At 42.7% G+C, this 16,157-nt stretch overlaps 1 protein-coding gene across 1 annotated transcript in view; it reads left to right on the forward strand.

The window, feature by feature from the left end:
* The window catches only part of fibcd1a (fibrinogen C domain containing 1a), a 91,397-nt gene that overhangs the window by 41,703 nt on the left and 33,537 nt on the right, over positions 1 to 16,157 (forward strand). Inside the window, exons 3-4 of the mRNA XM_049005082.1 lie at positions 2,494 to 2,653; positions 4,650 to 4,786. Of these exons, the coding sequence (XP_048861039.1) occupies positions 2,494 to 2,653; positions 4,650 to 4,786 (297 nt within the window). The remainder of the gene's footprint in view (positions 1 to 2,493; positions 2,654 to 4,649; positions 4,787 to 16,157) is intronic.

Genomic DNA, 16,157 nt, shown 5'->3' on the forward strand with positions numbered 1-16,157 from the left:
TACTGTTTCCAGTTCTGCCTGTGTACTTCAGGCCAGTTCCGGTGTCCTTCCAGACACTGACCTTTTGCTTCCTTGAGTGCTGGTCCTCCACGGCTGTGGGTGCGGTGATTAATGGTGACACATTAGCACGGAGCGGTTCCCGTCAGGGCCGTCGGCCAACACTGCAGTGGAGAGCACTCCGGTACCCGAGGACCTTTGCGGAGAGTAGTGTGGAGGACTGGAGACATGAGTGCCGGTATTACGCTATTTGATAAAACTGCCAGTTAAACTAGACAATTACAGAGCTGCCATTTTCTTATCCTGCCCTTTTGTTGACGTTTTAAAGCCTTTTCGGCTCCAGCTAAGAGCCTCCTTCAGATGCAGAAGAGCTAAATTCAGTCGCCGTTTTAAAATCGCATCGACCGCAAATAAGATTCCCTTTCCCTTATTATCAAGTCAGCCCAGAAACATGCGAAAACCTGGTTGCCAAGTGATTTCACTTGAAGTGCTCTCCAGCACTGGGCAGAAAGGGGACTTGGTTGAACAAATGACTTTCTCTGCCATTTCTACCTGGCAAAGTCAGTGGAATCAAGAGGGAAGGTGACTCATGTTTCGCCTTGCAGGTGAAGTTAATTCCAGCTGGCGGCCTGCTCTTCTGCACCGAATGCAGAGTGTGGCCCCAACAAGGCATCTACCTCCTGCCCAAACATGTGCCTTTGAGCACTGTTAATAGTGAGGGCAGCCCAACTATGTTAGCATCAGATTTGTGGGATGGAGGTGTTAGATAAACCGATAGCATTGTGTGGGTGATTTTTCAGATTGTCTAACACCCTGTTCAGTAAGTGTGACGACAGTAGTGAAAATGGATGATAAGAAGTAAATTTACAATTAAAAACTATCAGTCGACATTATGGACTAAATGATTAAATGCACCCAGAGTGTGTTTTCACTGTGTATTGTAATCAGAACTTGAAGCAGAAAGCAATTTTCCTCTATAGAATTTCCCTTGTTTATCAGTCTCTGGTTCAGGGCAAATTTCTGCCTTGCCGTTCCATATTATAATGCTTCATTAGGTAGAAAAGATGATATATTAGGAGCGCAATAAGAGAAGAAAGCATAAACCTTTTTGATTAATGAACACAATAATTTACATTTACACAAAACAGAGGATTTTTAAAAACGCAAGAATCTCCTCTGTGCTGGGAGGGAAATGTGATCTATCAGTGTCCTGAGCGCAGGATTACAGACTCTGCTACTGTGTGGACCAAAGAGGCACGACAAATGGGCTAAGCGTGGGGGGGGTGGAGTGCATGTTGTAACAAGAGGAGGTGCCTCAGAAGGTGGCGGGGGATCATTTGAGGGCTTCTTTAACTGGCACCAAGGATGCTTCTCTACGAGATGCATTTCTGGGCCGTCCTCGGAGAGAGCCTGGGGCGATGAGGCACACGCCGCCGGCTAAGGAAGTCCTCACCGTCAGCCCCCATCAGTGCCAGACAGGGAACACGCCGCGTCTCCATTCCCACCCCCCCACAAACCCATCGCCATCTCATGCTCACGGCTGAGGGTACTGACACTCACAGCTTGCTGGAGAATGTGATGTCACCAGCAGTTTAATGTGCTCACCTCGTTTGGGCTAATAGTAGGGGGGGGGATGCCGTGACAGCTCAGACCTCACACTTCAAGGATTTCGGTGTGACTGCGGGGAGAGAATCACTCGTCGGGAGACTCGGCCCATATGATATCACGAGCCAAAGATTAGCCCACGCAAAATTTCAGCAAGATGGTATAAGAGTATATGTTCTATTATATCTACTCAAATCTGAAAATCAGCAGTTTGTTTAATTTGTTTCTACTCCTACACTCAACACATTATTTTATGCATCCTCTCAGGTATAAGCAGAATGAAATGAGACCATTGAATCCTTATGGCCTTGGCAGGCCTCCCATTCCGCTAGTTAACACAGGTGTTTTGAAACTGGGATATTTACACTGATCAATAAACTTTGACAGTTCTCTTCTTGAATAATAGCCTATTCATTTGTTCATACTTTCCTTATTCTTTCCTTATTGTATTTGCCTGGATTCATTTTTAAGTGATTTCTGACACTTCTGTAGACATCAAACACAATGTCATTGTCATGTATATGATTTGAAACTAAAAAGCTCTGAATGCTTTTGCTAAATATACAATATTAAAATGAATAATAAACCACTGGCTGATTGTTGTGGTTGTGATCAGATATGGATGATGGAAAAAAACTGCTTATTTTTTTTTTAGGAATTTCAATGAATTACAGGAAACATCCCTTTCAGACCATTTTGGTCTCTTCTTACACACTCTGTACAGCCTTAAATGTAAATGTTGGATGTGAAAACGACCGCTCCCCCCACACTCATATGCAGATTCTCACACCAAACCTGTTTTTACAGAGACTCCCCGACGTCTCGCCTTCAGAACCTTCAGAATGACCTGAACCACCTAAAAAACGCCCATTTCTTCTTCCATCCGCACAGCTGCTGTCGGAGAGCCAGGTGAACATGGTGAAGGTGGTGAACTCTGTGAGCGACGCCCTCAACTCCATGCAGAAGGAGACGGGCAGCATCAAGACGCGGCTGAAAGCCGACCTGCAGCGAGCTCCAGTCCGCGGCGCCCGAACCAAAGGCTGCGCCAACGGTGAGGGATCTTGCCGCATTCCGAAGTGCCGATATGGGACTCAGGACACTCGTGACCCTACACTGCTGCTCTAAAGGATATTTATTTAGGCTTAGAATAGAATAGAAATACTAAAAGCTGAAGCTGCGCCATTATCCCACCGTATGTGTGGTGCATTAATTCTTTCAATAATATATGATGGAATCATACAACTTAACTTATCCCAGTGATGGTATTTGTTAACTGGCTTGCTACAGAGAGGGCCTATAGCCCAAGATTCAAACTGCCAAATGGAGGGGTTTTGTTTATGATAGCACTTTGGAGACCAGACTGGAAGGTTCTGCAGTGTAGCAGCTGGACAGAGCCTTAAAAATGATTCCACCCTCCTGACATCTCCACTGTTCCAGAGGAGCGCTACTAAATGCTGCTCACATGAGGGGAATCCGCTGTTTAAAAGCTTGTCTCTGAAGACAGATCACACGGAGGTGCCAAGTAGTGCCAACGCGCCATTGACTTGTGAATGTTCTCCTGAAATTTCCCTCTTGAGTTTTCCTTTCTGTCTAGTCATCAGATCGTGCGGCTTTGCCTACACGATAACACTTAGCGGGCGTGAACCTCCATACAGCACTTCTTGAAGGCAAATATAAATCGGTAATTCTATTTGGTTAGAGCCAATTTCTTATGTTTCTTATGAAGGATCACAATTTGTAGTTTTACAATAAAAGCACATTAGATAATATATTTCAATGAAATGTTAACAAAAGAAAGGAGCTCTTTTGGTTTTAATGGAAAAAAGAAAACTTCAGTCACCTTGATTAATCATAAGCAGTGTTAATAATGGGATCAAAATGTCACATTTAAAGTAGCTACTTTCTAAAATGCTTATAAAATAATATTTTCAGCAGCCTTTTAGGTAGAAAAAAATGGACAGTTATCCACAATGGAAATCAAAGTGAATGAATGGCCAATTATCGATGCACTGGCATGGATTCTCTGTTCTGAATTCAGTTGCGATTGGAGGTTGTAACCTGGTTTCCTGTTAGCTATGAATGCAAAGGGTTTAATTGACTTTGGCAAAAATTCTGAATTGGTTATTCAAAATACCCTGGCAGAAATCTGTATTTAAAACATAATAGCTATACAACTGTTCTCAATGACGGTTGATGCAGATGCCACAGTAACCCAGACCATATCTTGGGAAGAATAGTACCTAAAGGCAGGCTGGTTAAACTCCAAGAAGTCCACTGTACTCACACACATGGCTTATTTTTGTACTGGGGTCCATAGAGTAACTCACATGAACACAGAGAAAATAATAATATTCAAATCAGTAACCATAGAAATAAGAGGTGACTCCCCTACCTATAGTACAGGCACACAGGCATGTGGCCATGTAGTGAAATGGGCTTGAACCATCTCTCTACCCCCCCCCCCCCAACCAACAAATGTGTTTGCTCCCAAGAAAACACACAGCCAAAAAATAAATATTGATAAAATATTGATAAAAAATATTGATAAAATATCAAGTTTTAACTCCCCTCAAAATTAGCTGGACAGCCCTGCCACAAAATTCATTTCTGGCTATAAGCATGCCATCCCATAAGAGATATCCATAGATTTTACATTTGTGTAGCCTATTTATTGAACCCTAAATGTACTGCTCCTCTCTGTTTGCACTTCTAACGTACACCCAGTCTGATCAAAAACAATCCCCTGCCTCCCTGCGTCTGGCCTCCTCGAGCCATGCTTTCATCTCCTCGCCCCGTTCCTCCCCTGGGGCATGCTCCAATCCCGCCCCAAAGCAAGCTCCTTGGAAGGCCTACCTAAGAGTGGTGCCTGAAGGAGCCACATATGCGGGAGGATGGTTTGTGCAGAGGGGGTCTCCCAGAGAACACAAGCAGTGAGCTATAACGGAGCTGAAGAGACATAGCTATATGATAATTTACCGAAACCACCTACAGTGATTCATTAGTAATAATCACTAAGGCCCTGTCTCCCCCTACAAACCCCTACGCAGGCTCCAGGCCACGGGACTGCAGTGACATTTACGCCAGTGGGCAGAGAGAGGATGGCATCTACTCGGTGTTTCCCACCCACTACCCCTCTGGCTTCCAGGTCTTCTGCGACATGACCACCGATGGGGGCGGCTGGACAGTAAGTATTGCTGACTATGTGCCATACAGATACAGAAAGACAGCACCGTGAAAAAGTCTAAGGCTGCCAGAGAAAATTTATCCTGCTGCTACAGATAAAATTTGCCGGGTGGGGGGGCTGGCAACAAAAAAAGTACATGAGCTTTATTTTAGAATATTCAGAAAATCATCTCGCGCCCCACAGTTTGAGAACCACTGACCCATACAATGTTCCTGGGACGATTGGAAAACATCCACGGCATGCATTTCGATGGCTTTTGCAGCCTCCCTTACTGTCCTCAGCTGCCACCTAATGATGCTGTATCAGGTGTAGATTATCACCCGTATCACAGTGTTTTTGTGAAGTGGTAATATGATGATTCATAGACTGAACAGAGTATGGGTGTACTCACACTACCATGCCCGCGCATGTTTAACCCCCAAAGTCTGGTGGTTTGACACTTGGAGAGGTGGGCCAGAGCAATTAGTCGGACTTAAGCGTGGTCCGGATGTAGTGTCATCACTAACATTGGATGTTTCTCAGTACCAACAACTCAAAGGTCATACTTGTGGTCTTGGCAAGACCAGTCTTGCTAACTTGCCTTCCAAGAACCATCTCGGGATGCAGTGAATCATGGGCTTCGGTGAGGATGCAATCGATGTATCCTTCATATTTGGGATGGGGCAGGAATGACATCCGGGGCTCGGGCACAGTACAAGGCAATCGGGCCAAGTGTCAGTATGCCCTAAACAGAGAAATAAGATCAAATAGAGTTATTTTGTTCAGGTCAAGTGTCTGCTGTAGTCACCTTTCTCCTTGCTGCAACTAAATGATGATCTGTCTCAAAATTTGAACAGGTCCAGATCTTTACCCTTACAATGTGTTTGCAGAGTTTGGAAAAGATCAGACAAATAATTTTTGAGTTATGCTGACAATATCAAGTGTCTGAGGCTGCCCGTCTCTTTGCTATAGCTAAACGGAACTAGGACTGCCACTAATGACTTTTTCTGCTGATTAATTTATCGACTGTTTTACTAATTGGTTGATTAATCTAAATGATAAATTTTCCTCCAGAAAATCACATTGACTATTTAAGTTAAGTAAATTTTATTTTAACAACAACAAACTGTATATCATTGCAGGGCATATAAGGGACGCCAGCTTTTCAGCACTATACAGACATTATTTTCACCCACAATTCAATTCAATTAGTAGCAGATTAGTAGTATACCTAAAACATTAATGAGATGCGCATTGTGATGACTAATAGTTAGTAATCTGTATAAATTTGGCATATCCTTATGCTTATTGAATTCGGATAGTGGAGCACGCCACGTGCAACTGTTTCGGTAAATCATGGAAGTGATAAGCACTGAAGAAAGGGACAGCTCAGCATGCACGACTGAACAAAGAGGAGATATTGCGGTTAAACGAGATAAAGAGACTGCAGTAGTGTGGCGGTGCTTTTTGCAGATTAAAGTCTGACAATTTATTGTGACAAAAATAGTTTTCATTTTTATTGCAGTTCACAATTTTTAAAAGTTTACTGTCCGTCTTCCTTTCGGTTTTAGTTCCTGATAACAACACTGGTCCCAACAAGCCCAATACGTATAAACACACACATCAGCGCTTTCAATCAGCGTAAAATAAGTCAAGATTTTAGCCTAAACTTTTTCTCAAACACTTATTCAATGGAAATTTCAAGCAGCTGGTCAAATGTATGGCTTTAATAATGAGTGTATTTAACAGCTTCAAGGACAAACGATATTTAAAAGCTTTCCATACTAATGGAAATTTAATAAGGATGAATACACAACACGTATGGTGGTTTTGCCTGTCCTGGCAAACCATCAACTACGTACTAATCACAGCAGCCCTCAACAGAACTGCTTGACCCCCAGACCTTCAGCCTTTCAACATGCTTGCAAAGCTTGAAAGAAGATCTATAAAAACTTTTTAAGTTATTGTACTAACAGGATTAAGGGTCTGGACCTGCCTTTCTCTATACTATCATGGCAATGCTCAGTTCTGCTTTGATCTGTCTCAAAATTTGATCAGTTCCAGATCTGCGGTAACAGCAGACTGAACTCCAAACCATATGTATTCCCCCTGCATGGAATACAATTAAGGGAGCTGGTGATGAAGTTTAAAAAATGTATGAAATGAGTGAGGAGCCCCTGAGGAAAGGTTTGGGATCCAAAGTAGTCTTCATCTAGCCATCCAAGAGAAGAAATTCTTGTTGCTTTTATTGTGTTACTGTTCATTTTCATATATTCTAATGTTAAATTGCAAATTGACCAAATATAGAGTAACTACCCATATAAATGCTTTCAAGCATTTTAGATAACAGCCTTAGGGCTTTTGCACAGCACTGTATACTGTAGCACTCGCACTCTTTTCATATAAGAAATCACACTCAAGGACATGCTGAAATCATGCGCCCAGACACTTTCTCTCTCTTCTGTCACATAAACCCTCACAGCATTATCTCAGGGTCTGTGTCTGATGAGATAAACATGTACAGCACCCCTGTACGGTTAAATCGGGAACACTGAACATACCTCTGCTGAGTTTGACTTGCAGTTCTGCAGCATTTGTGTTTCTTGTCATTTTTGTGAGTAGGACATTATGTCACGCACTGCCTTTCAATGTCAGGACCACAGCCCTGACCCCCCCCCGTCCCCCTAAACACAGATGGTACTCTCGTAATATTGATAGGGACGTTTCCCAACCATCCATGCCCTTCTACGCCTAAATCTACCCAAATACCCAAATCTACGCCCTTGGCTGTACATGATACGAATAATCGAACTTGCCATTTCCTTTTTTTTTTTTTTTTTTTTAAATAAAAGCATTATAGAAGCTTCCAGTACTGTACTCCTCAGCATTGAGTCTAGTACTATACATTATATTAATTGACACAATTCTTCACAGATGGGTATGTTTGCCCTTTTGTGAAACATTTGCCTACAAGGAAAATGTTCTATGTTTCCGTTCTGTGTTTTGCATAAGCTACTTATATATAATGAGTATTATATGAATGCATGTCTGCTAGTTCATTCATGGTGGTGAAATTAAAAATCTTTGCCTAGAAGCGTCATCATATCTAGCTGCCGTGTATGGAGCACGATGTCTGTACTGTGTAAATTAGATCAGTATCACTTTGCCCAAAAGCAATGTCTTAGCAGGATCACACTGTACCATATGTCTCTTTCATCACCACGCCTGTGACCTCCCACCCGATCAAAGCCTGTGTGTAGATGCAGCACCGTTCCTCGTTGGGTTTCCTGGCCTCATGTCACCGGGCAACCACACTTTCTTCTCTAAGCCTCCATGTTTGTCTCCAGAGGAGAACCGGGTCTCTGGGGACATGTACGTTGATTGAATACTGTGTTTAACAGATCAGTAATTAGTGTTTCGTATTTGTAGTGAGGGGGGAATGACAGAACCTTTGCAAATCGCCACGGGCCCCTGAGGAGCTTAGCGGGCCCTATGGCAGGTAGCTGAGATTGGTCATTTTATTTTAGGACTCTTGGGTTGGGAGTTCGAATCCCACTTCTGGCTGTGTGTTTGTAGCATTTTTCCTCCAACAGTTTCGGTTAGCAGTTAAGCTAAATGGCATCTCAAGACCATATTGTGCCGTTCTGTGTGCCTGCTGATAGCATGCCATTTCGTCCTGGGTGTCCTGGGCTTGTGTCCTATGCTTCTGTGGGTTGAACCTAGTGTTGGATAGTTGGTTCTGGAAGAGAAATTGATGCAGATAAGTTTATGGTTCTGATTTAAAATTATTCAAGCATGGGTTGCGGATAGAACATTGATAAATGAAGCCAGACAATGAAGTGTGCGATTTGGGATGGGTTTTTATTTTGTACCATCCTGCCTGAAATGGCTGCTATTAAGTAATTTGATTTAGATGATCTGGGCCGCATCAGTCCCAAAGCAGAGATGGTGATTTTAGTTACTTTTTCACAGAACCAGGGGCTGATGGGGAAGCATCTTCAGATTGCCAGCTTCCCATGGGAAGCCACTAGAGCCACAAACCACAGAGAGCCGTCATTCTCATATGCAAACAGCCGCCTTGATTGAGTTTATCGTCTGGCACTGAAACACCAAAGAAGATGGTTTAGAGCCAGATCTAATTTTCAGATTCTCTCCTGCGTGTGCTTGCAGTAGTCACACAAAATCTAAAAAGAGACATATTTTGCCCCCATTACTTTTGTCAGGTGTGAGCTTTTTCGCTCCCTGCTTCATGCATCCAGTGGCTTTTCTTCCTCCTTTGAACTTTTTAAACAGCTAAGTACCTTCCAGCAGTGGGAGTCTCAGGATAAAAAGTTAGCTGTTGCACAATGCTAATGGCTGTGCCGAGTTTATTCATCATAACTGGCCTCCAGCCGGACGCCCCTGTTCACCCTAGAGATGCTTGGCCTGGTAGAGTCAAGGGGCCGCTGAGCTGAATTGCACAGTACGAGCAGGGGACCTCTTGGGAGGTACAGAGATCCCGGACACACAGGCACGGACGCTGTCACAGAGACACCTACTCTCTACGTCAGTATGGGACTCGCTTCAACATCCATCTCTACACTAATGCACAATCTTTCACGTAATCGCACAAAGATGTGCATGGTATATTAACATACAATTCAGACAAATTACTCACCCTCGATCTAACGAACACACATTCACATGCATCCACACACTCTAGGTATATATAAACACGCACTGCCAGATATCAATAGAAATTCTGTACTGACGGTGGGTTGCGAATACCATGGCAAGGTAGATCTCCACCCTTAACCCCCCCCCCACACACACACACACACACACACTTTGTGCAGGAGAAGCAAATAAGCCCCTGGGCTCTTTAGCAGAAAAGCAGGAACCTTGCAGAGTGATGCAGAGAACTGGAGCACAGAGCTTCTTTGCCATCATCAAAAGTGTAAACAACTGTGAGGCGATTGTGGGAGTCGTGTTTGTTTGGGACTGCATTCCTCTCCCACTGCCCGTATACCCTTGGGCACCATTCCATAAGCAGCGCATTCAGACAATAGTGTACAGTGATTCGTGTATAACTGGCCATCGATACGTCAAGAAAAGCACTTAATGTCACTTACTATGCCTGACGTTTGGGGAATGTGTATAAAGGTCACTCTCGGGCCTTTGATGTAACATGATGCAGTCATGTGACTGCAGAACCAGCTGCAGATTGGTGATGGGGACATTATTATTATTATTATTATTATTATTATTATTATTATTATTATTATTATTATTATTCACTGCATAGATTACATCCAGGTCACCTCACATGATGTAATCCATTTATATCATATTGCTGAAGGAACTTAAGTTACATACTTTTCTCAAGAATACACATCAAGGTGTCTCTTGGAGGCTGAATGATTAACCTTTAGATCTGGTACATATGTCATCGATGCACCCCGGCGTGACCGAATCAGCACGAGAATATCCTCAGTGAAGTAGTGCCGCTCTTTTGCTTTAACTGGTGATCCTGTCAGCTGGTGATAAGTGCTTTCACGCGGCATGCATTACATTATTTTTACAGAAGACGGGAAGCAGATAAAATAAATAAAACACGTACGCTAATGAAGAAAAAGACTCGTCCCGCATGTTTGTAAAATATGACAAACATGCATGCAGTTGTGAAGGTGATGTAGCAACCTGTGAATATGAAATTGAATACCTTATGAAAAAAGATTGTTCTTGAAGTATAGCCTGTATTTTAAGTAACATTAAGTATGTGCATGGACAATTCCGGATGTTGGCAATTTTATTTCAGTTTCCAAAACTGACAAATCTGCCGTCACACATTTGCAAGGATGCATAAACATTGGCACATGAATGCACTTGTCACCAGTTAACAGGATCACCACACAAACCACAACACTGGCATGAATGTTGCTGTTCCCACTGCAACACATTGTAGGCTGTAATTAGCATTATTAGAATTGTAATGATATTCCCTTATCTGCAGGCCAAGCATTTTAACCTCCCCTCAGCAAAGATAAAAGCATCTCCATTTGACCTCTGGGCATTTGGCCAACGATGGGATTGTTGATCACTTTCAAAAGCGGGAGCACAGAACTCGCCCTTATCCTGTCTGAGGGGACAGCAGACGTTGCAGGGACACCCCCTCCCGCAGCCAGGGACACCCCCTCCCGCAGCCAATGACACAGAGACCATTTAAGCATGGGAGACATACGGCTTTTGTGGTACCATTAGTTATCGCTGGCATGCAAGGCTTGTGGGTACTGATAATGTGCACTCTTAGCACTGGAACCTCCTTTGCCCCCCCCAGCTTACATATACAGTAGTTATAATCAGAAAAACATATTAAAAAAATAAAAGGAAAAAAGTGTCATGCAATATGAAATAGATTTTTCACAGATGTCCCTCCTTAGTATGGGTACCACTATTCTGTGCCTGTTAAAGTTTATAAAGTGTTTTACACCAGCGGACTGGAATGTGGAAACTCCATGTTTCAATGACTTGAGACCCGTGATTTGAGCTGGGGCACAGACTGGAATCATTGTTTGAGGAGCTAGAAACAAATCGGTGGGGTTATTATAGCTGAGGTTATTTTCACCAGATCGGTTCATTTCCAGACGTCACGGTGCGCTGTTAACATGGATCCTGAGGTCCGTGTTGAATGTCACTTTGGACAGAATGTAGGTGAGTTTTACTCAGCATGCCAAACTAGAAGCCAAACAGAAGGACCGGCAGCATAGAATGACAGCTGGAATCAGCTTCCCCATTCACAACGCAATCCACTGCACTATAAAACCCTTTGGCAAGACAATATCAAAAAAGACAAGACAAAGTAAAACAGTAAGAATAACTGCAAACTCCATGAACTTCTACAGAACACTCCCTTCCTTTGCCACGGTTATTGCCCTTATCCCCAATTTAAAGTCCTAAATGTAGCTGTATTTCATTCAGATGCATAATTAAATCATTGACTGGCAATATTCTATTCATGATAGTTCTGTGGTATGATTAGTCAAAGTAATATTTTGCATTGATGCAAAATCAATTTTTTTCATATTGCCCAGTGATGTGAATCCAGAAAGAAATCAGGCCGTGGTTTTATCGAATAACTTTCCCAATGGAAATCTGCTTAGGAAATAAATACATTTTTTTCCATTGACGTGCAGTTTTCATTTCACGCCGCAAGGTGCAGAACCACTGGGGCAAGTGAAACACTTTGAAATTCAAAATCTTTATTCCAAATGAAGAAGGTTAATACCATATCATGAATGTACCAAAAGACAGTTTAAACTCAACCAGTATCGCTTGGTGGTCAACTGTGAATTATTTAGCGACTATTTTTTCACAGGCGACAACTGAAGGTGACAAAGCAGACAAGTCTGTCTGAACCAGTTCCTCTGAGAGATTTTTTGTTGTCAGCTGTAATGCTTCCCTTTTCCCAAAGCAATAAAGATTGGGTGGCCTTGTGCACATTGAACATTTTAGCTGGATGGCAGCTGGCAGGGGATGAATGAAATTCCAGAGTGGCATACATTCTGGGGAAGAATCTGGACCAATATATTTGGAGACTAACTTTTTAATTTCAGCAGAGGTGGGAAGTTCAGGTACAGAATGTAAAAATCCAGACCAAGATTTTATTTCAGCCAAACATTTGATTGCTTTGTGAATGTGATGCTTTATACTCACCTTGGTTGGTTGAAACGAAATCTTGGTCTTGATTTGTACTTTCCGAACCTGAACATTCCACCTCTGAATTTCGGCTTGTTATAAACGCCATTGTTCTAGATTGTTACCTTGTCACGACAGGACCCCAAGATCAGTGTTTCCCAATCTAGCCCACATTTTTGCTCCCTCCCGTCTCCCATGAGGGAGCAGGAATGTGAACTGGGGAGCTGGGAGGGAGAAAAAACGTGGACCGTCTGTGAGTCCCCAAGGATGGAATTGGGAAACACTGCCCTAGATAATTGTACACACCCATAGCACGATGGGGAAGGAAAGGCATATTTCTGACAGCAGGGCTGGAAAGCTGCTGAAAGGTAAAAGTAACATTAATGCTAAGGAAAAAGATGTCAGAGTTTTTCCATTTCCTTTTTCATCTGCAGTTTAAATTTTATATGAATGCTAACTTACTGGAGGTACGATTCTTAGAGCTGTGCTATTTATGTTCTGGGAACCAGCGTTTCTCCCTGCAACTTGATGTTTAAAATGGTCAGACGTATCTGGATAGCTATTGATCCTGAAGAGCATAGTGATTTTCTCTGATTACAGATAGGCTTGAATTTTAATGTTGGTCTCAGCAGAGGAAAGAAGAGAGAGAATTCACATGTTATTCCTCAGTGCCTCTGAGTCTTCCTTAGAGTTTCCGCTTTTATCGGAATATGATGGTTTGTTTATTATTATTTTATTCGCTAAGAGCAACCGGGTAAAAATGAATGATTCATTCATAATTAATGGCTGCTTGATGACGCTTTAAGTGCAGCCGCCTGTGAAATATCTAGCTATGAATTGCAATGGAATGTGAGCATGTTTGATTGATCATGGGCACAGTGTCTCTCTCTCTTTTATTTTTCTTTCTTCACGTTTACAGTGTGTAGGTAGCAGCTTGGCCGCGTCTTCACTCTCGAACCTTTTGTAAATAATTTCAATGACTTTTCAGGGTATTTTTCTCTCTTCCATTTCCCCAAAACCACTTATCTAATGCATTCTCCGCAATCCAGGGCACAAGGTCCAGCAACATCGTCATCATCATCATTATTGTTGCTGCTGTTATGATCTTTTTTGTTGTTTTTCTTATTTTTGGGCTGTTTAACTAAAATTAGGCCTTAACAGTGTTTAAAAAAGAAAAACAAGCAGACTTCGTCATATAGTCCTGCAATGAGATTAAGTGCACAGCAAAAGTATCTTATAGTACAGTCTAAATTAACTGCTGTTTCTTTGTCTTCTTGGTGGTACGGTGTTCCGGTTTCCCATTAAATTATGTTCCGCATTTCATGTTTGTGACCAGGCAGTGACCACGCTTAGTCAGGTGATGTTTTCTGCAATGTTGTTTTTGGCAGATTCTTTCACCTTTGCAGTTAAAATTCTGCTCTGAGTGCTTGGAGGATGCATTTGAGCTGTGCAGCTACAGTTAATAAAATGCTTCAGCAAATACCTGTTTGTAATCTCTCTAAGATCAGTTGCTGAATCACTCCCTAAAGTGAAACAGCTCATCAGGAAAATGATGTAACGGAAGCAATTTATACTGAGCTGTGTCAGCGGCAAGTATGTTGGAGGGGGGGGGGGGGGGCAATTTTGAGTCAGAATGAAAGGACAGAGGTCGGCATTGCTCCTTCCAGAACTTTCCCAACTTAAAGTGAAGCTTTAAACGTGAATGCCAGGTGCATTGGCTACTTGGGAGTGGGCGGTGCCGGTGGGTGGCAAGGATGTGCCAACTCTCTGACCTTCTAATAACGGGGACTCAAGACTGAGGATGGGAGAGCGTAAATAGGTCGACTTTTTCTCTTTATTTCATCCCTAGAAACTGAAACATGGGGACTGTACAGAAATAATAGCGGCACAGCAGCAGTTAGCATGGTAGTTAAGGATGCAAAGTTATAGCCTAAAGATTCCAGATTCAAATCCCGGGAGGAGATGAAAAAAGTGATAAAATTATAGCATGCTCTGGATAAGTATGTTGGCTATGCATTTACTTACTATAAAGACATATAAAGACCCTTGTTCCTGAGTTTGTCCTAAAGCACTAAAAATGCACAGTTTTAGCACACACGTTTGTGCAATAGTCAATGAATAACGCGAATCTAGTGGGGATTTCCAAGAAAGATCCATTTAATGGCACTGCATGCACGTGCACAGGAGACACTTTGTTGAAAGAAGGTCACCGTTTCTGCCTATTCATCTGCTTGCAGTGGTGATAAAACCTGAAATTAAATGCCACTACGAAAGGAAAAGCACCTAATATTTAACTTATTTGCATCTGCCCACTTAGAGTTAGGAATGAAGAAAGGATTTTTTTCCCTTCTGAGTTCAGTATGAATCCTGCTGACCACAGTAAAAGTGGTAATTGCTGAAAGTAATTTACACATCATGTTCTCTGAATCTCACTCGGGAATTTTGACGAGTTTGACCTGTGACATCCGCACAGTCTTCCTGCAAGTGGAAAACGTTTTTTCTTTCTTTCTTTCCTTTATCCCAACCGGTCCAGAAAATCCAATCTGAGCCTAGACCGTGACCCTCATGCCACACTATCTTCCTTCAAGCCCCTAATGTCAATGACCATCAGAGGGGTATTGTGCAGACAGACAGTGGCTTTGGGGAACATTGATCAGACTAATAACCTGTTAAACGAGGGATTCTTTGTTTGTATATTGATGAATTCAATTGGCTGCATAACCTTTCGCACACGGACCGGAAAAAAACAATTGGAAAATAAGGTTATTTGTTCAAGAAGTTGAAAGGCAACAACTGCAACAGCTAATGATGTTTTCATCCCCTTTAGTTAGTGATCGCCAAAGAAATCGATTTGCCATAATGGAGCTGATTGTAACTATCTCTTAAATGTGGGCCCCAAAGTTACCAGATGGCCGGAACTATGCCTATAGCAACCAGGGAAGCCACTGCTGAGCCTGGAGTTACTCAATACTGACAAGGAAAGCGAATGTCCGTCCTCGGGAGAATGGCTGCAAATCGGCATCAGGCACAGTTACATTAGGATGTATCAGGTTTTGGGAGAGCTAGAGCTCACAGAACACACACAGAGTGCAACAGGCAATAAGGGTGCGAGAAAGGGTGGACAGGACGCATTGCTGACAGGGATGAGTAACTCCAGTGTAGAGAAACTAAAGAGGCCATGAAGCAGAAACAGGAAAGAGGCAGGCAAAGGATCTGAAGTATAAAGCTGCTAGATTTTAAAAATAAGTTCAAGGGTGGTGATAAGAGACTAATTCAGAAATTAAATCGAAGCATGAAAGAGCGAATGCCAAGTATTGAATCTACAAGCGCTTCTTTCAAAACTGAGCACTCAGAGCCTCACGCCTCCTAGTATTACGGTCTGGCTTTCTGCCAAAACCGAGATCCGCCATTAATATGCAGCCCTTTACGGACGAGCAAAATCTAGGGTGGACAGGGAGAGCCGTGGGGATCCAAGGAAGAACACTCTGCTCTTAACAGTCACGAGGCGCTCCCACCACTCTAAGCTTTCACCCAGTTTCAGGGGGTCGGCACTTGAAGAGCCCCGTGCTGATTTTCATTTTACGCAGTCAAAACACAGTTTAAATTTAGCTTTCAAGTTAGCTGAGAGGATAACTCGGTAGTGTAAATTTAGCCTGCAGTAGGTGTGCTGAGTTACCGTTTTGCGAGCAGTGTCACTTTGGTGAAAGGTGCTCATTTT

This window comes from Brienomyrus brachyistius, chromosome 2 (assembly GCF_023856365.1).
Source record: "Brienomyrus brachyistius isolate T26 chromosome 2, BBRACH_0.4, whole genome shotgun sequence".
Taxonomy (NCBI): Eukaryota; Metazoa; Chordata; class Actinopteri; order Osteoglossiformes; family Mormyridae; genus Brienomyrus; species Brienomyrus brachyistius.